At 32.5% G+C, this 24,932-nt stretch overlaps 1 protein-coding gene across 9 annotated transcripts in view; it reads right to left on the bottom strand.

Moving 5' to 3' along the window:
- LOC127167997 (multiple PDZ domain protein) overlaps positions 1–24,932 on the bottom strand; it is a 79,886-nt gene that overhangs the window by 3,569 nt on the left and 51,385 nt on the right. For 4 of the 9 annotated variants that reach the window (XM_051114453.1, XM_051114452.1, XM_051114454.1 and 1 more), the window contains 21 exons: positions 24,130–24,219; positions 22,008–22,070; positions 16,133–16,204; positions 15,399–15,555; positions 13,563–13,759; positions 12,116–12,207; positions 11,957–12,029; positions 11,612–11,665; positions 11,427–11,519; positions 10,295–10,369; positions 9,147–9,309; positions 8,896–9,041; positions 7,374–7,457; positions 7,077–7,270; positions 5,370–5,517; positions 4,001–4,087; positions 2,411–2,492; positions 2,278–2,315; positions 2,019–2,141; positions 1,792–1,896; positions 159–247 (listed from right to left, as the gene is read on the bottom strand). In XM_051114453.1, coding sequence (XP_050970410.1) covers positions 159–247; positions 1,792–1,896; positions 2,019–2,141; positions 2,278–2,315; positions 2,411–2,492; positions 4,001–4,087; positions 5,370–5,517; positions 7,077–7,270; positions 7,374–7,457; positions 8,896–9,041; positions 9,147–9,309; positions 10,295–10,369; positions 11,427–11,519; positions 11,612–11,665; positions 11,957–12,029; positions 12,116–12,207; positions 13,563–13,759; positions 15,399–15,555; positions 16,133–16,204; positions 22,008–22,070; positions 24,130–24,219 — 2,225 coding nt within the window. The remainder of the gene's footprint in view (positions 1–158; positions 248–1,791; positions 1,897–2,018; positions 2,142–2,277; positions 2,316–2,410; positions 2,493–4,000; positions 4,088–5,369; positions 5,518–7,076; positions 7,271–7,373; positions 7,458–8,895; positions 9,042–9,146; positions 9,310–10,294; positions 10,370–11,426; positions 11,520–11,611; positions 11,666–11,956; positions 12,030–12,115; positions 12,208–13,562; positions 13,760–15,398; positions 15,556–16,132; positions 16,205–22,007; positions 22,071–24,129; positions 24,220–24,932) is intronic. The other 5 variants (XM_051114456.1, XM_051114455.1, XM_051114457.1 and 2 more) reach the window with 5 other exon arrangements.

Here is a 24,932-nt window from a genome sequence, read left to right as displayed (position 1 = left end):
ACTACAGAAATAAAAGTGACTTAAATACAGAAAGGAACAGATTATCATTGTTAAAATTCAGTATAAAACAGTATTTCGTGGTTTACTAACTAAAGCCAGTTTTAGCCACATTTGGCACGTTGAGTGTTATTTTATGACTGTTGAAAATGTGTACGAACCCCAGGTCATCGTGGAAAATGCTGCTGGCTGTGAGTCCTGCTGTCTGCTCCGCTGACGGTCCAGTTACTGTTGTATCGCCAGCAACAACCTACAAACACACACATACACACACGTCATATCTGCACAAAACCATAACACGCCGCATGACTTCAGAATGTGTAGTGCGTCTGCAAATAGCAATATGCTTACACTATTTTACATCACTTGAGAAAAAGTGTGCTTAATTGTATTTAATGTGCACTTGCAGTATACTTCAAATGTTTAAAAAAACTGTACTTACATATAACATTAATGACATAAAAGGCCACCTAAGTGACTTAAAGAGACACTTTCGTGACTGATTCTAAACACACTTAAGTACACTTTTAAAAAGTGACCTTTGTAATAATGTCAAATTAAAAGTTTTACTACAAAGTACACTTTAAAATTACTGCTTTAATAACCTTTTGTCATGTTTAAAGGAGTACACTTATTTTGATGTTTTGACTAACATTCTAAAGCACATGTAAAGCACTTCATTATTATTTAATCTGTAATGTGTTATACAGTATTGCATTTAAAGTTAATATTTTAAACATACTAATTTGCAAATTCATCATTACTAATGTGAAATTACAAATATATTTAAACACAAGACATAGAAGTTTCACTAGGAATGATATTAAAAGTATATTGTAGTTCATCATAAATGCTTGTCAGTACATTCAACAGTACTTTAACCAGACAATAGATGCAATTACATTACAATTAAACTACATATTAAGAAGTACTTAAGTGCTACTTAAGTGGGTCAAAAACACTCAAAAGTTTATTGGGTAATGCTTTATTTGAAGTTGTCATAATACAGAGTAATTACCTAATTAAGTACTTAATAGTAGCCGTAGTACTTACACGAAACAAAATGTACTTATCATGTAACTAAGTTATAGAACAGTTTTACAGTTTGTAATTATGTAGATGTAATAGGCAGCTACTGTTACACATATGTTACAGACACAGCTACTTATGTAGCCAAAAGACTGTTGTGTTGCACACTTTATACAACATAATTAAAAATGTAAGTAAACAGACACAAGCTACTTAAAATAAAGTGTATCAAGATTGTACTTAAGTGTACTTCATGTGTACCTATACTGTACACCTTATCCAGCTGCACCTTAGTTTGATTTAACCCATCAAAACACAGCTTAAATACATGAAATACCTTTCTAATTACACTAAAATTACAGAAATAAAATAAAGTGTATCAAGATTGTACTTAAGTGTACAAGTAGCTGTGTAACAGACTCGGCCTGTTACATATGTGCAACAGTAGCTGCCTATTACATCTACATAATTACAAACTGTAATTACAGGCAAGTACAACGGCTACTACTAATGACTTAATTAGGTAATTACTCTGTATTATGGACACCTTAAAATAAAGTGTTACTGTTTACTGCATTTCATAGAAATGTAAACTGTAATACATTTTCATTTAATTGCAATTAACATGCAATTAAGAGTCAGTAAACATGACATTCAGTTTGCAATTAAGAACACTATTTCATATTCATAATTTTAAGAGTATGCTGAAGTGAACACTTCTATTCACAGTGGATCTAATGGCTGCTGTGTCGTGTTGTTTTGTACCTGTAGTTGTATGATGCCTATCGTGTTCTTCAGCAGTGAAACGGCTTTATTATGAGTCATTCCTTCAGTCGAGTTCCCACAGATAGACACAATCCTGTCTCCAATCTAACACAGATTATAAACATGAGACTTTGATTCACAAATACGAACCAGCTTCAGTGTGTCAGACCTTCTACTGGACAAAAAATCTTTTGTAACTGTGGTTCAAATGTTAAACACGCACGTACCCAGAGTTTCTGTGTCTGTGCTGCCAGGCCGCTGGGGTTCATCATGGCGATGAATATGGGCACGTCACCCAGAGGACTGCCCACCCCTCCTGCTATACTGATGCCCAGAGAGTCTGATGGGCCCTGAGACACACACAAACACATCATCAGTTGAAAAGCATTGCACTAAACAATGCATGGGCAAAAAGCAAAGCTCTCTTTGTCAAATTTATTTTCTCTCTATGTGAACAGGCCTTAAGACTGAATCAGTGCAACCGACCTTTGTGAATTCAACCGTCCTGACGTCTTTATCCAGCACTGCAAAGCAAGAAAGGAAAAGGTGGAAAGTCAAGAATCAAGAATGAATGATAATGTTTAGCTGTTTTACCGGATGGACTGATGTTTGTTCTTACATTCGTGTGTTTTCTCTGCGTCTCCCAGTAAAACTGCAGAGCTGGAGTGAGGAGTGATTTTACCGCTGCCCGTCTCACTTATCTGAAAACACAGAGATATTTCACACATCTGAGCACAAACACACTAAACACACACTGCATGACTCGAACTCATCTAATTTTGTGCTTTCAGTTGTTGAGTAATCTGCACATGTCTGTCAGGTGCACACCAGTGTTGCTATTGTTAACTAAAACTAAAACCTATTCAAATTGTTGATTCTTATTTTATTTATTTGTTTATTTTTGTAATTGAAATAAAGCTGAAATAAAACATAAATATAGTATTAGATGAAAAAAATAAACTTATTAAAATAAGAACAGAATTAAATTAATTTATTAATTGATTAAAATAAGAATCAGAAAAGTTGCATTGCCAAATACATTTAAGTTGAAACTAGAATGACTAAAAATGAAATAAAGTATAAAGCTACATAGAATTATATATATATATATATATATATATATATATATATATATACAAATTATAATATAAATTTAAACTAATAAGAATGACAAAATCACATTGATAATTGACTAAAACTTAATCTGAAATGTAAATGAAAATTAAAAACAGAAAAACAAAAGCCAATTCAAAATATCAACATACTATAATAGCATAAATATAAAACAAAATCAATATAAAAGCATACTTAAAAGTTCTATTGCAATTTTATTTTGTACATATTGTTTCTATTTGCACTATTTATTTTTTCATTTAATTAGTTATTCTATTTAGTATATTATTTTTGTATATTACAATTGTAATTTTGCATGATATGTAAAGTCTTTTATTCCTATATTCTAGTTCTATTCCGTAACATTTATTGCAATTTTTTTTTTTCATTTTTATGTAAGAAGTGGTCTAAAAGTATTTCACTGCAAATAAAAATAAAAACAAATAAAAAATTGATTAATTGATTAAAAATAAAATAAATATAGCAATAATAAATATAAAACATTACATATAAAACAGTAAATATAAAAGTATAAACAGTTAAGTTAACACTTTACAATAAGGTTTCATTTATTAACATTAGTTAACTATATTAGTTAAAACGAACAATACTTCTACAGCATTTATTAATCTTAGTTCAGGTTCAGCATTTACTAATACATCATTAAAATCAAAAGCTGTATCTGTTAACATTAGATAATGCATTGTGATTAAAATGAACCTTTTTAACTGACATTAACAAAGGTTAACGAATGCTGCAAAAATATTATGTTCATTGCTGATTCACTTTAGTTAATGCATTAACTAATGTTAACAACTGAGACCTTAAATAATACTAAAATAACTGATGTGCACAAGACCTGCTCCTACTAGTCACAGATATCGAACCTGCTTAAAATCTGGCTAACAAAGTCTTCAAGAACAACCTTGCTCACTGTGTGAGAATGTGTTTTGGGATATTATATTGTAGCTATCAGATCAATAGTGATGGATAGATGTGTTCATCAACACAACAAAACACAAGAGTCTGTGAGTCTCTAACTGTGTGTTGATCTTCAGGTTTGTAGAGCCTGACTGTAGATCAGGATGAGTCTAACCTGACTGCTCTGAGACAGACGGCGCTCGGAGTGGAACGGCCCCGCCTTAAAACGACCCAGCTCCAATCTGATTGGTCCGGCACAACTCTGAGGAAAAACAAAACCAGTTGTGTATTCGTTTTCACATTCACAGCAGATCAATCACATTTACCGTTACATATAAAAACCGTCTCTTTAAACAACATAAGAAGGAGCCAAATTCAAAAGTTCTTCTCTCATTTAACATATGTTAGTAAATTACATCAAATGTGTTAATTGAACACTTAGCTTTAGATTTTTAGTTAACGAGTGTTTGGTTTCTCTATTTTAGATGCTATGTTGGAGACATTATTAAACATCTGGTTGTTATTGCTTCACAGCTCATAAACATATGGCGACTTGGTTAAATGTAAATGGTAATTGCAGTTTGTTAACTTTACATGCTCTGCAAAATGTTTAATCATAAATGAACAATTCTCAAATCTCATCGCACATTCCTTCTTCTGCTTTTCACCAAGGTTACTACTGCTAACGAAAAAAACAAAACTTCTTGGCATTTAAAACAAAATTTAAATGTTAAAGGAAAATTTTAAACTTTTTTTAACAAATGTTTAACATTGACTGAAAATGCATTTATTTTATATGTTTTATAAGTATAGTTAAAGTCTATTAAAAATTGTAATCAAACTTTAGTTAGAGTTCTACTTGCGCACAAAGCACATTTCTTAATATTAAGCCTAAAATATGTTTTAATGCCACTATTGATGAGGATTGTATGACCTTTAAATAATATCTGTCTTTAAATGCAAAAGTGTACCTAAAGTATACTTGCAATAGTCCCACATTAGCACAATCAAATATACTCAAGTATATCTTTAGTTGGACTTCAGCACTACTTCCACACAATTAAAGTGCATTAAATGCAAAATTAGACTTTAAATATACCAGTTTAATATATTAAAAGTACAATATCAGAGTATTTGTAGTATACTTAGCATTAAATAAATGTATTTTAAATACATTTTAGTATATTTATTTTTCACTAGGGTATACAGATGTTTAAAAATGAATAACAAATAAATAAAAGAAAACAACTGCAACAATATTACCAAAACTTTCAGTTTTCTAGAGTGGAAGTGAAATCAGAAAATATAAAAACAAAGTTTCTTTTAAAAATATAATAACAAATCTATAATAACATATCAGTGATACTAAAATAACATTGCTTTTCACAATGTTTAAGCCAAAAACTATACACATTTATATACAAAAACAGAGATTATCAGTCTCTTCTCTCTCGATCACCCAGTGGTGTATCTGATATGTCAGAATGTTCGATAATAATCTGCTGTAAAAGGCGGTGGTTTAACAGACCAACGCTGACATTCACCTTGAGCAGCGCGGCCACGTACTCCTGTGTGGCTGAACGAACGTCCTCGCCGTTAACTGAGAGGATCTGATCTCCCTGCATCAGCCGTCCGTCAGTCTCCACCACTCCACCCTTCACAATGTCCGACACGAACACTCCTGTGTCGTTCCTGAGACAGAGACACAAATTGCAGGAGATAAAGAGCTGAACATGCATTTATAGACCCATGTGAAAAAAAGGAGAAATATATATATAAAAGAAAAGTATGAAAAAGAATTGTTGAATAAAGTCATTATTTTTACTTTCTTTGCATACAAAAAATATTCTCTTCGCTTCATAAAATTCAGATTGATCTACTGATGGCAGATGGACTATTTTGATGACGTCTTTCATACTTTTCTGGACCTTGACAGTGGTATTTACCTGGCAGTCAATGGAACAGTCATTTTGGGGTGGAGTAACCCTTTAACTGTGGTGTGTTATTAGATATTACACTTAAAAAAAAAAAAAAGATATTACACTTAAAGTATTTTAAATGTTGTGTTGTACTATATGTACTATCAAATATATAGACGTTATTACATTAGTACTATATATTAAATATAACACTTTATTGCTATTGAATATATGAGTTAGAAACTTAAGCTACACAACTTAAAATGTGCTTGATTTGAATTATTTATAAGATTTTCATCAGTTTCACCTGTTCTATGAATTGATCGACAATAATATAACTTTTGTACATAGCATTTTTGATTTAAGCTGACAACTGGGAGACTTTTCTTAAAATATCTAAAGAAATTATATATTGCCACAGTGCATTTGGCAGTGCAAGTAATTATATTACATATTAAAATGTACTTAAGTCCAATAAGTTCAGCTAATTGCATTTAATATAAATTTAAACTATAAAACACATAAAATCAATTGCAATTAACAAGCATTTTAGTGTCTGAAAACATTGCATTCAGTACACACTTATATTCTTTTAACACTTTAACTGTCATTCCCATTTTTTAACATTTTTACAAATTTGAACAAATTTTTATAATTCATGAACAAAAACATTTTGCAATATGACTTTGATGCGCATTTTCCATGGTAATGGAATGTCTGATTTTAAAATGGCTTTCAAAGGATGAATTTTGAGATTTTAAGTTTTCAATTGATATATAATTTATTTTGATATCTAAAGCGTGATAGGGAAAAATGCAACAAAGAAAGTCTTGTCATGATTAGATTAAATTTCTTAGATTAAATAGGCGTCCCTCTGAGGGGACGGGTGACAGTTAAGAGGATGAAGTATACAATTTTGGTACCAAGTATTCTTTTTTAAAAAAACATGCTACAGTAAAGTGTACTTCTTTTTCCCAAATGGAGTTATATCTGTTATATGGCAAATCTAGAACATAGGCTGTAAACACAACTTCATTTAAAAGTGAGGTTTTAGTGATGTTTGAATTTCACACTCATGCACCATTACACACATAGTAATTTAGAAACAGCCAATGTCTCTGAGACAATTCACGCCCAAGCCGCATCCGTCTGTCATTATTTATTTTCATTTCTAATCTGCAACTGCATCCTGAACTTATTTAAATGCAAGACATACTGAAGCATTTTTAGCTGTTTAGATAAAAGATGCTAAAATAACTGTGTCCCATATGGACAATCTGCAAAACTTAACTTCAATTTACTGTCTAGTACCTTTTACTAGCATTCTAGTACCTTCTCCCGATGATGCTGAGTCCGAGGCCGCGGCCGGGTTTCTTCTGAAGCTCGACGCTCAGCGAGTCCCACAGCTCCTCCTCCTTATACTGACCCTCGTCTCTGAAGACCGACAGTCGGACGCGCTGCGGAGTCTGCCGCAAAACATTGATGGCCTCGTCGTGCGTCGCCACGCGCAGGTCTATACCGTTCACCTGAGAGAGACGATGAGTTACGACAGGGAGGAAGAGAACCGATGAAATGAAGCTGACGTGAAATCAAAGCATTGGTCAGAAGAGCGTCTGATGATAATTTTACCTCCAGAATCTGATCTCCTGCCCACAGTCGGCCGTCTTTAGACGCAGCTCCCTCCTCATACACCTCATGAATTATTATAGTGCCCTGAACACAGACAAAAACAGTCTTTAAAAATGTTCTTACAAAGTTTTCAAAACCTTGTCAAAAAGAATCATGATTAATTGTATTGAATGTGCACTTGTAGTTTACTGCAAATTTTAAAAGTACAGTTAAAACAAACTGTACCTGCAAATAATATAATATAAATGACATAAAAGGCCACTTAAGTGACTTAAAGAGAGACACTTTCATGACGGTTTCTGAACACACTTAAGTACACTTTTTAAAAAAAGTTGCCTTTGTAATAATGTAAAACTAAAGGTTTTACATGAAAGTACATTTTAAATCATTATATTTTAATAATAGTTTACACTTATTTTGATGTGCTGACAAGGCCATTATAGGCTATTATAAGGCTATTATAGTCTATTTTAATACTTTGAATTAGCTTTTATTTTTTATATTTTCATTTTTTATTTTATAATATACTTTTGTCATTTTATTACTTTTTAATATATATTTCTATTTAGTGTTTATTAATATCTAGAATTAGCCTTTATTTTTATATTTTTTAGTATTATTTTAATTTTAGTTTGCTTGTGTTTTTGTAATTTTGATTAGTTATATTTATATTTAGCTTTTGAATTAATAATATTTAATAATACTTTTACATTTTCAGTTTCTGTTTTAATATATTTAGTTCATTTATTTTAAGCTTTAGTAATTTTGTAATGTGCATTTGCCATTTTTTGCCATTTATATTATTTTTAATATTTGTTTCTATTTAGTTTTTTATTAATAACTTGAATTAGCTTTTATTTTTTTAGATTATTAGTTCTCATTTTAATGTACTTTTAGTAATTTTGTTTTTGGTCATTTTTATCAGTCTTTTATATTTCTATTAAGCTTTTTTTAATATCTGGAATTCACTTTACTATTGCCTTTTTATTTTCAGTTTTCATTTTAATATATTTTGTTTAGTTCCTTATTTTTTTTTTAAGTTTTATTAATTTAGCTGTGTGCTTTTTGTTATTTTTGATTATTTTTTCCCCAATATTTCTGTTTAGCTATTTATTTTTATTCCAGTTTTAGTTTGAGTCATTGTAATACTTTAACTTAAACTAAGCCTCATTTGAGTTAGTTGCCAAGGCAACATTTCTAATTTATGTGCTAATTAAAAAGTTTAAGCTTTTCATCTAATATAAATATTTTATTTCAGCTTCATTTCCATAACAAAAATAGTTTAAAAATAGCTTTAGTTTTAATTAACAATAACAACAAATGGATTTTCTTTGAGTCCCAACTTTTTGAGTTGAAGACCACATAAATTAAAAATTCATGGTTGAAAGTTGTAGTGGTCATGAAATAAATGTACAACACGTTTGTGCTTATTTTGCTACACATTTAGGTCATTTCCAGTGTTAGAGTGCACAAGTTTTTGTCAGTCCAGTGTGAAATCTCACAGGTCAGTGAGTTTATTCACCAGTAACGTGTCACAGCCGCCCACGATGCTCAGCCCCAATCCTGTTCTGCCTTTGCAGATCTCTATAGTGGTCTCACAGCCGGGGATGATGGGACACGTCGCCGGATCAGACGCTAAAGTCGCCGGTGTGGAACATCTGCTCGAATCTGCAGCACACAATCATCATGACGACAAAGATCAGTTTCTGATCTATTCACCAACAAACTTGTTACGTTTTTTCTCTAGTAAAACCCAGACCCCTCCCCTCTTACTCCTGATTGGCTCTGTCTCTGATGATGTCAGAGAAACTGGCGGCAGGCTGCTTCCAGTGTCTGATCCTGAGCAAATCTGATTGGAAAAGGAGGGTTGGGAGGTGGAGTCAGCACAGATAGTGAGTTTCACTGATTGTTGGGCTTTCTGCAGTAATGACATCACCTATAACACACATTTCATCAGACAAATAATAATAACGAAATAATAAATCCTATTTACACTATTGTTCAAACATTTTGGGCAAGGTTTTCAAAAGAAGTTTCTTTTGCTCAAAAAGGCTGCATTTATTTGATCAAAACTACAGCAAAAACAGACAAACTGTGAAATATGATGATTTAAAATAGCTGTTTTCTATGTGAATATATTGTGAAATGTAATTTATTTCTGTAATCAAAGCTGAATTTTCAGCATCATTACTCCAGTCTTAAGTGTCACATGATCCTTCAGAAATCATTCTAATATGCTGATTCGCTGCTCAAGAAATATTTCTGATTATTATCAATGTTGAAAACAGCTTCGCTGCCCAATATTTTTGTGGAAACTACTACATTTTATTTTTCTGGATTCTTTGATGAATATAAAGTTCTAAAGAACAGCATTTATTTGAAATATTTTGTAACATTATAAATGTCTTTACTGTCACTTTTGATAAATTTAATGCATCCTTGCTGAATAAAAGTATTAATTTCTTTGAAAACTGACCTTAAACTTTTCAATGTTAGTGTACATTCATAAAAATCTTAACAGAATATTTACAGAATATTGGTTTGTGTGTTTCTGTAATATGATAACAAAACAAATACAGAGAACACAAGACCAGAGAATATTTTGGTCTTGGAATTTTGAATTTTAAAATTAGAAAGTTTTTCACATTTAGTCTGTTGCTCACAAAGCTACCATATGACACCAAAAGAACTAGAATATAGTTGAAAAAGACAATTTTATGACACATTTACATCACATTTTGTGAGCCTTACAGCTCCTGGTCACTACATGCTTTTGCTTCACTAAAAAGAGCAGCTTGGATATTCTGCTCTTCTCACCTATTGTGTTACAAATAAGACAGAAAAGTCAAAAGGGTTTAGAAGGTGAGGTACTGACACAACTGACTGTTGCTTCAAAAATTCACAGTTGTAAAGAGTTCTACCTGTTCCACAGAGAGTCCCAGCACCATCTCATCATCTACTGCGAGCAGCCGGTGTCCCGCTGCCATCCTCCCGTCCTGAAACACACACACACTAGGTTCTGAGACACAGTTGAACAGTACGGAAACTTGCAAGATGCACAGATTAGAACTGACTGATAATAAGCAGCTGAGGTTTACTAAAGATTATATATCACCCTCTGTGAATATACTGTATGCATGCAGATGAAGTTGAGCTGGGAAATAATATAGTTACATTTTGTGAAGAAAAAAAATGGCTTTTGATATTTGCAGTGTCTCTCAAAAGCCTTATTAAAACTAAAAACACAGACACATTGACATTAAGTATGATTTCTTTTTATGAATTATTTATATCCACAAAATGTCCTTGAAATGTATTAACCAATTTTTCAGGCATGCTTGGTTGTGATTAGTTAATCATGGCATTTTGAGTTATTTTATAGATTTTTTTATATAATGATCCCAGCAGACAATGATCCCATCTTTCTGTGGGGTGTCTTGAACATTAAATAGGGTTTTAATCAACTAATAAAAAAGTGGAATAAAAGTGAAATAAAATAAACATTAACTGAAATAAAATAAAACTTAAAAAAACATTAACTTATTTTATTTCAGCTAGCTGTGAAAGCAAAAATTCTCATTTTTCAGTTGAAGTACTAAAATGACTAAAACTAAAATTATTAAATAAAAAAGTAAATAATAGATAGAAATATAGACTTATTTAAAAATAACAGAAATGACAAAAGACTACTAAATTACTAACTATTAAAAGTAAAAACAGAAAATATATAAATAATAAAAATAAAATCTTTCAAAAAAGTAACAAAAATATAATAATACCAATTATTCTAAAATTATTGACGTTAACATGAAATCCAAACCAACCCTGTTTACTTTCCTAAAACATTTCGCCGGTCTTCTTGTGCACAATTCAGCAGTGCAAAAACGTTTGTCTTTGTAATCATCAAAATGTCATACAGGCGTCACTTTTCCCTGTTTTTCAACCCTATATTTTTCTCTGGCTGAATATCAGAAATATGCCACATTAGAAAAGTAAAAAGGGTTGTGAACATGGTTTCTGTTGCTTTTAATTTTGCAGCACAGTGATTCATACCCTTCCAGCTGCTCCGTTCTCATCCACACTCTGAATGATGCATCCGCTCCTGCTGTCATCCTCCTTCAAGAGCAAACCCAGCCCTCCATCCTCCTTCAGAGAGAAACAAAACACTGAACATCACTGGTACAGAGAGAGAAAACACACAAACTCTGAGTCAAAAGAGAGCTGAAACTGTGTCGTACCACAGGAAGAGTAATATGCTGAATCACGTCTAGTGTTGAACTGGGCGTCTCTGTCTGTGGAGGAGAAAAACATGTTCATGACTAAACAAATGAATAGATAAACATATGAATGAATGCACGATTGAACCAGAGGGTGGTTTGGCTGCTTAGCTTCAAAATTTGGCCACTTTAAATCTCTTAAAACCATAAAATGGACTTCCTGAGATGAATGCTAATGGACACCTCTATGTTTTAGAATATAGAACTTCTTATAGCACTTCTTTTTTAAAAGTGTCCAAAGTTGACTTGATCCATAAAACTGATTCAGAAATTAAGCAAATAAAGTCTTTTAGAGTCTGGGTTCACCTCTGTGTGTGCATCCGGTGAGTCCGTCTCCTTCATCGGCCCGACAGCCATCTGACTCAAAGCATCTCTGTTTCTGAAACACACACCTCATGTGTCAGTCTGCAACAGGCTTTGAAATTTCTTCAGATCAACATCTACACACCACAACCTTAGACCTACCGGATGAAGATGATCTTGACCTTTGAAGGTGCGCTTTTAATGATGGCAGAGGCGTTCTGATGACTGCGGCCGTACAGAACCTGACCGTTGATCTGCGAAGACAACGAGACAAATTAGAAAATGTCCAGATGTGTTGAACATCCACATATTAAAAAGAAAGGCACTTACTTGTATTGAATGGGCACTTGTAGGCCTGGTTTCACAGACAGGGCTTAGAGTGAGCCAGCATTAGGCCGTAGTTCAGTTAAGACATTTAAGTCATTTTTAGAAACATGCCTTAGAAAAAAACTTTACTGGTGTCCATCTTGAGACAAAACTAAGGAACTGATATATTTTAAGATCAATCAGTACAAGCTTCTTTCAGCTCAGACTTATGTTTTAGTCTGGGACTAGGCTTAAGCCTCGTCTGTGAAACTTCAAATCTTTAAAGTATATTTTCATAAATCTGTACTTACAGAGGATATAATATTAATGAAATAAAAGACCACTTAAGTGGCTTAAGAGAGACACATTTATGTTTTTTTCTTAACACACTTAAGTACATTTAAAAAAGCTTTACTTTAAAGTACATTTTAAATCATTGTTTTAATGATGATTTGTCATGTTTCTGAGACACTTTCATGACTGTTTCTGAACACACTTAAGTACACTTTTAAATCATCATGTTTTAACAATCTTTTATCATATTTTAAAGAAGTACACTTATTTTAATGTGTTGACCAAATGCTAAAGCACAATAAGTACTTGATTCTCATTTTAACTGTAGTCTGTTATTTGATATTACATTTGTAGTTGATAGATTTTATTAAATCAAAACTTAATCATTACTAATGTGTAATTACAAATATATTTAAAAACATACAAGTTTCAATAGAAATGACTTTGAAGTGTATTTTAGCGCATCATAAATGTTTGTTAGTACATTCAGCAGTACTTTAACGACAACAGAAATAATTATAAAATGACGTATGAAGATGTCCTACTCAAGTGGTTAAAAACACTTTAACGTTTCATCTAATTGCATTTATTATAAATTACTCATAAAACTATAATATTTTAATTTATTTTATTTATTATAACATTCTTATTTAACCGCAAATGCATGCAATAAAGGGTCCAGGAACATTTTACACTTAAGTATATTCAGTAACACTTTAATTTAAGGTGTCCTTGTTACACGTTACATGTACTTACTATTATAATAAAAATTACGCATAATTGCATGCAAGTAACCCTAATTCTAACCATAACCATACAGTAAGTACATGTAGTTAATTACTATCAGTACTTAAATATAATTACACTGTAACATATATTCTTTCCAACTAAATTATTTCAGTAATAAGTACTCTTTTAAAAAGTATGATAAAGTGTATTTATTTCAAACAGTTTATTTCAAACTGTATTTAGTGTCAAACAGCTGTTTTGAAGTTTTACACACACTCACCTCCAGCAGTTCATCTCCCACCACGATGTGTCCGTCTTGGCCAGTGGCGCCGTTGGGATCGATGCCCACCACAAACACACTCATGCGTGAACGATCGCGGTTCCCTGCCAGACTCAAACCCAAACCCGTGCGACCCTTCTCCAACTCGATCATGTGCAGCTCACCCGGTAAACGACCGTACCGCTCCGTTACCTTCTCTTCTCACACACAGACACACACACACACACACACACACACACATTAATATGTTAGAGCAACTAAATGCAACTTAATCTAAGGGTATTTCTAAAGTTGTGCGCAGCTGCTGAGGTCTGCAGTTAAACGCTAAATTACACTTGCAATTTGTAGTAATACTGCAGCATATCGAAACCCTTGAGAAAAAGAAGTGTGCATAACTGTATTGAATGTGCACTTGTAGTGTATTTAAATGTTTTTTTTTTTGAAGCCACTTAAGTGACTTAAAGTGAGACACTTTTAGGACAGTTTCTTAACACACTTAAGTGCACTTTTAAAAAGTGACCTTTGTAATAATGTCAAATTAAAAGTTTTACTTTCATTTTAAATCATTGTTTTAATATTTTTTTTTTTTTTTTAAAAAGTACACATTTTGATGTGTTGACTAACATACTAAAGCATACGTACAGTACTTGATTATCATTTTAACTGTAGTGTGCTATTTGACATCACATTTTAAAGTGAATATATTTTAAATGCCTTAAATCACTTCATTATTACATATATATAATTACAAATATATTTAAACACACATTAAGTATATTTTAGCTTATCATAAATGCTTGTCAGTATATTCAGCAGTACTTTAAATATTTCAAAGACAACAGAATTACAAAATTACATATGAAGATGTACTTAAGTAGGTCAAAACACGTTAAAGAAAAAATAATTGCAATTAACATAAATCTGAATTACAATACATTTTTATTTCTTTAAAATTAACAAGCAGTTAATGTAAGTTATGTAAGTCATTATGTAAGTTCACACTTAAGTAGTGAAAAATATACTAAAATGTATTTAAAATACATTTATTTCATGCTAAGTATACTACAAATACATTTACATATTATGCACTTAATAAAAATACCCTGCAATTGTACTTTTAGTATATTAAACTGGTATACTTCAATTCTGCTAAATTGGAGCAACTAATTTTGTACTTAATTCACTTTAATTGTGCAGAAGTAGTGCTGAAGTCCAACTAAAGATATACTTAAGTATATTTGATTGTGCTAAAGTGGAACTATTGCAAGTATACTTTAGGTACACTTGAAATATTTTGCATTTAAAGACCGATATTATTTAAAGATCATGCAATCCTCATCATCAGTGACATTAAAACATATTTTGCTCTTAATATTAAGAGCAAAGTAGTACTCCAAATAAAGTTTAATTACAAATTTTATATCTGTAAGTCTCAAACGATATATCAGCATGTCAGTAAACTTGGTATAAAATAAATGGATTTTAAATCTATTACTTTTTACTAGAGTATAGTCGTGACATTTATCACTTTACATGTACTTACAATAGTAATAACGATAAATTACGCATAATTACATGCAACTAACCCTAACCATATAGTAAGTACATGCAATAAATTAATATTCCTCAGAACATTAAATGTATAATTGCACTTTAACAAAGACACTGTAAAATAAAGTGCAACCGTATATTATTTTCACATTAAGTACTCCTTAAAAGTATACTACAGTGGATTTCTTTTTCATAAGGGTCTGTTTCTGAATCTAGTCCAGTGTGAATGACAGTGTTCGACGCCCTCTGCTGGCAGCCGTGTGTTATAGCACATGAGAGACTCACTCCAGCTGTATCCGTACTCATCCTCCTCTTCCTCATCAGGGCCGTCGTTATGCAGAACGAGTCTGTCGGGGATCTCAGTCAGCGTATCTGAATCTGTTTCCCCGACATGTGGAACGACGGGCAGTGACAGGAAGCTTTTTCCCTCCTCCCGATTCAGCTGCCACAGTTTTAAAAAATAAAACACATTAAACACAATATAATTTCCATCCAATTAGCATGTCATCTTTTGAAATAAAGCTGAAATAATTAGCACGTCATCTGTCAGCACGGCATCCTCCATTAAACCCATGAAATATGAAGCGTAATATAATCAGAATCACATTTAACACATTAATCTGTTCTTCATTTCTCAGCATGAAGAACCAACAAAACACGACATGCCACTGTTCTTTAAAAACCTTACAAATCATTCATTAGTCTACTAAATGTATGTTTAATGAATGAAAAATATTATATCATAGATACAGTGTACAATTAAGGTTACTCAACACACAATAACAATATTGTTAATAGTTTCTTATGAGGAACAAAAATAGAGATGCTTCACAGAATGTTCATGCTGCTCTTACATTTTACTCTATATATATATATAATTTTACATAAGATAAACAAAGAGAGTGAGAAAGGGTTTTAGGGCTGTATATATGCAAATGTTATGAAATCAGATCCATAACTGCATATACATGGGATATAAAACACACACACACACACACATGCACACACAAGACACAAACCTTAAACGGTGTAGGAGTGAAAGGATTAGTCGGACACAGACGGAGGAAAGGTCTACTGTGAGTGTCAACAGCCTACAGAAAACAGAGAATAACCAGCACCAGTGAGACACAGAAAGAGAGAGAAAGAGAGAAAGTGAAGGACAGAGGGAGAGCAAGTGCTTGTTCAGACTAACTACAGCGGAGAACAAATAAAACATCATCTACAGTACAAAATCTGTTCCTGAGTCAGCTGAGAGCAGGGCAAGTGACGGCTGGCCCGAAACTTTGCTGGTTGTCCTTACTGTTGATCTCTGACAGCACACATGCTTTCTGTCACTGATGGAACAGGATACTAGCTTACTATGTACTGAATACTGAGTATGCCTGATTGCATAAATGAACATTGTTTCATCACACTTTATATGTGTGGCATATAGTCATGATTTTGGAAATGAAAAATGGCTACTAAAAAAAACTTTTTGCATTAAAAAAATAAATAATATTACACAAGTGTTCTACTGCTGTATATTTGGTAAAATATATTATGTTACAGTGTTGTTATTGTTAAATAATACTAAATGAAACTATAATACAGTGGCATGCGAACGTTTGGGAACCCCTTGCAGAACCTGTGAATCATTTTAACAAAATAACAGAGATCATACAAAATGCATGTTATTTTTTATTTAGTACTGTCCTGAGTAAGATATTTTACATTAAATATGTTTACATATAGTTCACAAGACCAAAAAATAGGTGAAATTATTAAAATAACCCCCTTCAAATGTTTGGGAACCCTTGGCTCTTAAAAGAGAAGTCCACTTCCAGAACAACAATTTACAAATAATTTACTCACCCCCTTGTTCATGTCTTTCTGTCTTCAGTCATAAAGAAATTATGGTTTTTGAGGAAAACATTTATTTTTCTTCATATAATGGACTTCATTGGTGCCCCGATTTTGAATTTCTAAAATGTAGTTTAAATGCAGCTTCAAAGCGCTCTAAACGATCTCAGCCGAGGAAGAAGGGTCTTATCTAGCGAAAATAAAAATTTGTTTACTTTTTAAGCACAGAAGCTCATGCAGCACAGGCTCTGGGATGCGTGTTCACGATGCTACGAATTAGTGATGGGTCGTTCTTGAACAATTTGTTCATTTTTAATGAATCTTTAATGTGACTCGGGAAGAACGAGTCGTCTCGGGGAGTGATTCGTTCAGTCGCGCATGTGCAACATCCTATTAGGTTCTGTACTGAAATTAGTTTTTCGAACGACTCGAACCCGAAGACTCGAGAGATGAACTAATCAATTCTTTTTCCGGCTCACGCTGCATTGGTTGAGCTTATGGGGCTGTCACGTAATGAACGAACGACTCACACCTGAAAACTTGTCAGATAAGAGGTGAGGTGAGCTAATCATAGACTAAAGACCCAGGTAAACAATGAATCAATCTTTTCTGTTTCTTATAGCATTATAGTTTTGTCTTGTTTCTAGTGTGATCAATGTTTGTGTAAGCAGTAGATGTGTTAGGGAAGTAACGTAACATTTTAATTATATTTTGCTAAAATGAACGAAATGACTCAAAAAAGATTCGTTCATTTTGCTGAACGAGACTCAAAGGTCTGAGTCTATAAAATGATCCAAACTTCCCATCAGTACTACAAATCACGTCTAAGTTCATCGTCTGTGCACTCCGGCGCAAAAAGGTAGAGTATGGCGAAAAAAATCCATCTTATATTCTCCTACAACTTCAGAATCGTCTGACATTGTTGTACCTTTTTGTTTGTAAACAGCGTTTTGACTTTCACTTTTTGACTTGCACTTCCTTAGTCTTTGCAAGTTCGCTTTGTAAAAACACTGGGTCTGTATTCCGCCTATGTTTCACATGATTTTGATGTGATTCAATAGTACGTAGCGTCGTGGACGTGCATCCCAGAACCTGTGCTACACAAGCTTTTGTGCTTAAAAAGTATACAAATTTTTATTTTCCGAAAAGAATGACCAATTGTTTCGCTAAGACCAACTGCATTTAAACTACATTTTGGAAGTTCAAAATCGGGGCACCAATGAAGTCCATTATATGCAGAAAAACCTGGGAAAAAGGGGACCTGGAAGGCCTGGAGAGCAGTGCTCAGTTTAACTGTTCAGAAGAAACAAGGGACTCATGAATAACCATCACAAAACAAACAAACAAACAAACAAAAAAAAAACAATCGTAGATCATCCAGGTAACCACACACAGTATTAAGAATCAAAGGTTCTCAAACCTTTGAAGGGGGTTATTTTAATAATTTTGGCTATTTTTTTTTTTTTTTTAACATGTAAACATCTTTTATGTAAAACTTCTTACTCAAGTCAGTACTAAATAAAAAATAACATGCATTTTGTGCATTTTGTAATGATCTCTCTGATTTTGTTAAAATTATTCACATTTTCACAGATTATGGAAGGGGTTCCCAAACTTCCACATGCCACTGTATATATATCATTTTTGTTAATTGAAATAATGTTAAAATAAAATAAAACAAATATTAGATGAAAACCTGAACTAAAACAAAGCTAAATGAAAATTAGAAATGTTGCATTGGCAACTAAATAAAAAAAAACAGGATGCATTTGAAGAACTGAAATCACTAAAACAGAAATAAAATAAAGCAAAATATAAATATTTAATAAAATAAAAACTGATAAAAATGATAAAATCTCCTAACTAAAACCTAATATAAAAAATAAAAATAATTTAAAATACTAATAAATACTATAACATATCACAATAATGTCGACCTTGATTATAAGATGACCGGTCGACCCCCCCTTTTTAAAGATTTTGGAAAAAGGCTTTTTGAAAACCAAATCTTGTGTTTTATTAAGAAAAAAACTTTTTTTTCTTAAATTATTTTCATATTGAATATTTTTCCTATTCTTGTTTTCAAAATATGGTAAATACTGGTAAAATGTACCAACAATCACATTTAAAATGGTGTCATTCGATTTAAAAAATTAACTAATTAATCACATTTTTTTTTTTAATTAATCACGATTAATCCCACCTGACATTCAAGTTTTTAATTAAATTTTTATATTGCAATAATTTCACATTAAATCTTCAAATTAATGTAGAAACAACATAAAGTATATTAAAAATATACACTTTTTGATATACCTTAAAAAGGCTATCCATCTCACAGTAACCTACCAAAATTTAATTGACGGTAAAAGTGAAATCTTATGCTTTTAATTTTTTTTTTGGTTTTCACTTGCAATGTTCCACCATTACAACACACATTACATTATGTATTTATTGGCACACTCGTTTTATGCATATTTGCGCCACCTATTGTTGTGGGCGTATTATTGACATGTCAAAGTCTAGACCAGGGGTCACCAGATCCGGTCCTGGAGGGCCGGTGTCCCTGCAGTGTTTAGCTCCAACCCTAATCAAACACACCTGAACCAGCCAATCAAGGTCTAGGTATACTTGAAACTTCCAGGCAGGTGTGTTGAACTCCAGGAACAAGTTTGGTGACCCCTGGTCTAGACCCTGAATATAAGACGACCACATTTTTTCAGAGGAATTTCCAAGAAAAAAAAAACTATGTCTTATATTCGGGTCAATACGATACATAAATAATACTAAAAAAACATTAGTATGTCATCCTATTACATGCAAATATAAGTTCACATACTATGCATACAGTATTGATAATACTTTGTGCAGACATTATAATGGTAGTTGTTAGTATGCTATTGTCAACACTGATTATCAGATGGCACCGCTAGGGAGCATTCACACAGCGCCTGAAGCATAATGCATGCAAAAACCATACTGGCTGGTGTAAATATGCATTGCTAATCAGACTGGCTGCCTTTTTAGGGTTTTAGCAATTCGTTAGCAGATAAAGTTTTGTTTACAGTGTAGTGGACTGCTATAATGAGCCTGTCTAAAGAAGATCCGAAACCTCTGGAAGTTTCTCAGGTTCATGACCTTAAAGATTTTCACGTCTGTATGAGGCACTAGTGTAGACTCTACCACTTTTTACCAATTAATTTGGAGGCCTTATTAATTTGTAGGTGTTTGTGATTAGCTACTGGATAAAATCACATTATAATTATATTATAGTTAACAAAAAGGCCATTTCCTTAGCGCAGCTAAGAAACTGCTATTAGCCAGTAACATGCATAACAGAGGCGTTTACATTCAAAAGACTTGCTCTGAAAAGCATAACTAGAGAAATCATATTACAGACATTTGCATGATTTCTCCAAGCCTGAAAATCACAATTGTAAAACTCACTGGTATTTCCAGGTTTTTCATGATTATGGAAACTCTGCCTCAAGCACAACTTCATATTCCACTTTCTTGCAAAATTACATCAGGACAGACTATTAGTGAACACTGTGCTTCTGAGATGGAGGAAAATGAAAATTGTCATTATTTCCTCACTTGACGACTTTCCTAGCCATTTTTTGAATTCTCACATAGCTTTTTGCCTTATAAATTCTTACAAACCCTATTAAATTTTCCCTATAAACTATAAACTCTTAAATAACTCAAACTGTTAAATAAATACCGCACCACAATTTTTTTTTACAGATACACTACCAGTATCTGGTACAAGATTTTTAGTTGTTTTTTTTTTAAGTCTCTTCTGCTCACAGCAAAAACAGTAAAATTGTGAAATATTTTTACTATTTAAAATAACTGTTTTCTATATTAATATATTTTAAAATGTAATTTATTCCTATGATTTTAAAGCTGAATTTTAGCATCATTACTCCAGTCACAAGATCCTTCAGAAATCATTCTAATATTCTGATTTGGTCCTCAAAAAACATTTATTATTATGATGTTGAAAACAGCTGCAAAACTGCCTTGCAGTAGAAGTCTTTTGTAACATTATAAATGTCTTTATCATCACTTCTGATCAATTTAAAGCATCCTTGCTAAATAAAAGTAATTATTTCTAAAATTTAATAATTTAAAACAAACAAAAAAAAAAAAAACCTGACTTCAAGCTTTTGAATGGTATAGTGATAAATATTTTCAAAAAGATTCCTGAAAAAAAATGTCCTCAACTGTTTATAAATATTATAAATATTGATAATAATACTAAGAAAAAAAAAATTCTTGAGCAGCAAATCAACATATTACAATGATTCCTGAAGGATCATGTGATGCTGAAGACTGAAATAATGATGCTGAAAATTCAACTTTGATCACAGGAATTAATTACATTTTAAAATATATTCAAATAGAAAGCAGTTATTTTAAATAGTAAAATTATTTCACTGTTTTCACTGTATTTTGGATCAAATAATTGCAGGCTTGGTGAGCAGAAGAGACTTCTTTAAAAAACATTACAAATCTTACTGTTCAAAAACTTTTGACTGGTAGTGTATTGCTAATGACTTAACAGTTCACTGGAGGAAAATATTATCAGTCATTAAAAAAAAAAAAAGAAATAATGCATAAAATAAAATATAAATATTAGATGGAAAAACTTAAAAAAAATGAGAAAAGTTATTTTGCCAGCTGAAATAAAATAAGTTTAAAATGACTAAAACGAAAACTGAAATAAAATAAAAAAACAATTATGCTGTATTAAAAATAAATAAGTGATGAAAAAAATATGAAAAGTAACAGAAAAATTTAAAACCCCCTGAAATAATGTGTAATGTGTTGTTTTTCCTAACACAGCTCTTTGTTGTAATGAAAAGAGCTGCATAAGTTCTTCACAATATTTAGTTTCACTGAAGACAGTCATACAGATTTATAACAACCTGAGAATAAGAAAACAATGACAAAGAATTGATTTTTGGTGAGCTACATCAAATCTAGAGCAGTAATGAAGTCATATCTGCGATGAAGGAGCAGATTCACTGGTGTTTGTTCGCTCACCTTCTCGCTGCTGCTCTTCAGATTGAAGGCTGAAACGTCTTCCACTGCATCCAGAGCAGATGTCTGCCATTATTAAAAATTAAAGAACAGCGCTCGTCAAACACAGTCCAACAAAAACCTCTCTACATGACCTCGATAACATCATTAAACTCTAATGCCACTGACAGGCTCTCTGTTGGTCTAGAAGATCTGAACTAAAGTCCTGCACAGTAATGAATGTCTCTCTTTATGGCTGCGGATCCCCCTCGTGTTTTGTGCTTGTTGTTCGGTGCCATTGAAACAAAGCTACTTTTAAGAGCCATCTGCAGAGAGACATCTGCTGGGCGGGAATGAGGCATGGATCATTACCGCACATCTGGACACAGAGACTTTATAAAGGTCTGATGAAGACAAGGACAGTCCGCAGAGAGCCGGACTTCAGAGGTGCCTCGATACAAGGGCTTCAGTCAGCGCAGATAGTTAACAGCCAGTTAGAAATATAGCAGAAATCAGACATGTTTCACAAATCCAACAATATTACAACACACTGAATCCTATATGGAGCGATAAAAAGATTCATGCTGTAGTTTTTGGGTTTTTTGCAGGTTGAGATTTCAGCCTCATGATGTGTGATTGCATGATTAAGAACTGTTTTGAGTCGGATCATAAAAATCCCTTGTGAAAATGATTTACACTTATATTTAATGAGTACGTACTACAAAAATAAGTGCACTTAAGTGCTTTCGGACGCTTACTTTTGCATGTTAATTACAATGAAATCAAAATGTTGTATAGTTTAAAATTATATTAAATGCAATTTGCACTTTTTTGACTCACTTAAGTAGGACTTCAGTACGTCTTGTAATAATATGTAATTTCATAATTACTTCTATTGTCTTTGAAATACGGTTAAAGTAGTGCTGAACGTAGTGAAAAGCATCTATGATAAACTAAAATATACTTTAATGCCATTTCTGTTGAAACTTTTATCTCATGCATTTAAATCTATTTTTAATTAAATATTTGTAATGATGACGTTTCACTTTTTTGTGATATCAACTTCAAATTTGAAACATAATTTATTTAGACAAATGGATTTGATTTTATTGCAATTTTAGATTCCATACTATTTTGTAGAATTATTATTTTATATAAAATACAGTATTTTTAGTACAGTGCATTTTCTTTACAGTAAACCTAAATGTGTATAAAACAAAGCAATAAGCCCCAAGAAGCCGTTGTCAGGCACAACGTGAAGCGGAGTTAATAAAACCCCCTTAGCTGTTATAAATTTACTGTAAACCACGGCGTCACAGGGCTTATTGCTTTTATAAAATGGTTATTCCATATGCAAAGTAAGGTTTCACTAAATAAAACAGAGCAAATAAAGTGTAATGATATTAATAAAAACAGTATTCTTCCGCCAAACAATGTAGTTCCTCAGAAACAGTTGTGGTTCTAACAAAGTGGTTGCTGAGCAACACTCAGAAGTAAACAAAGGAGTGTGTTTGTGGAGTAATTTACAACGGCTTCCAATGTGGCACAACCAATCAGAATCAAGGATTGGAACTATCTGTTTTATAATACTAAATTTACTACAACACTTTTCTAATTCATGGCAAAAGTAACTTCAATTTTTGTGATAACTTCAAATTTGAAACATAATTTATTTAGACAAATGGATTTGATTTTATTGCAATTTTAGATTTCAAAATATTTTGTAAAACAATGCCTAAAAGCTAAAAGCTAAAATAAACCTAAAGTCATGAAAGTGTCTCTCTTTAAGTCACTTAAGTGGCCTTTTATTTCATTAATATTATATTATCTGCTAAGGCAGTTTTGGAAAAGCATACTTGTAAGCTCAGAAGTGCACTACAAGTGCACATTGAATAAGATTAAGCATATTTCTTTTTCACAAGGAATGTTTTCATTCGACAGAGCATTTTATTGCACTAAAAGTAATATATTTTCGGTTTGTTTTTCCTGAAGAACACTAATGTATATTTAAACTAAAACCCACAAAACTTTCAAAATGAAACATAAGCATCAAAAACCTTGAGGAACAAGGAAGAGTTTTCTAGAATGTACCACCTGATAATCATAAAACACACCACACACACACACAGAGACGTCTCCGTCTAACCTGTAGCGGTTTGTATGTAAAGCAGGATTCGGGGTAGGGATGGAGGGGTTGCTCTGAGCGCTTCAGCTGTAGCAGGGCTATGGGAGGTTTCTACAAGCACAACACAGGAGGTTAGCAAGCCAGCATCACCCTGCGCCAGTACATCAGCTTAAACACATTTCATCCTGAGAGACGAGTCATTAAAACATCTAATACCTAAACTACAAGTGGCGTTATTTAAAAAGGAGGCCTGCGGGTAAATCAAACTAAGTGGAGGACGTGGCTCGGGACATTGCAAACGAAACAGTTGAACTTTGAAGAGCCATAACAGGAGTGTTGCTTATTTAATCGCATTTGATTGCATTCATAAATGTGTTTAAGTTGACTTTCTGGCAAATCTCAAGGCTAAGCCGAGCTGAATGAGGGATGCTGGGAGCAGAGATAAGAGGGCCAGACAGAAATTACCTGACACTTTGGCACAGGGACGCATTTTAAAGCCGTCCCGTATTTCTCTATGACAGGAGGTGAATCAAAACTATACAGAGAGTCAGACTGAGAGACAGACAGACAGAGAGATGAAGTGGAGAGCGAGAGACAGATGCAAAGCGCTCCAGTCCTGTCTCTCTGAGCACTTACAGTTACAAAAGCAGTTTGTTAGTATTAGTGCTGGGCGATATATATTAAAAGATTCCCGATATATACATAGGAATTCTGCTGGCAATATCAAAATAAGCAACAGTGATGATTTTAACATGCTTCATATTTGGTCATTAGGTTTCTCAAAGACTAAGAAAACCAAATAGACTTTCTGATTAAAACTTCAG

The sequence above is a fragment of the Labeo rohita genome, chromosome 7, assembly GCF_022985175.1.
Source record: "Labeo rohita strain BAU-BD-2019 chromosome 7, IGBB_LRoh.1.0, whole genome shotgun sequence".
In the NCBI taxonomy this organism is placed as follows: Eukaryota; Metazoa; Chordata; class Actinopteri; order Cypriniformes; family Cyprinidae; genus Labeo; species Labeo rohita.
This window is presented reverse-complemented; position numbering and strand designations above follow the sequence as displayed.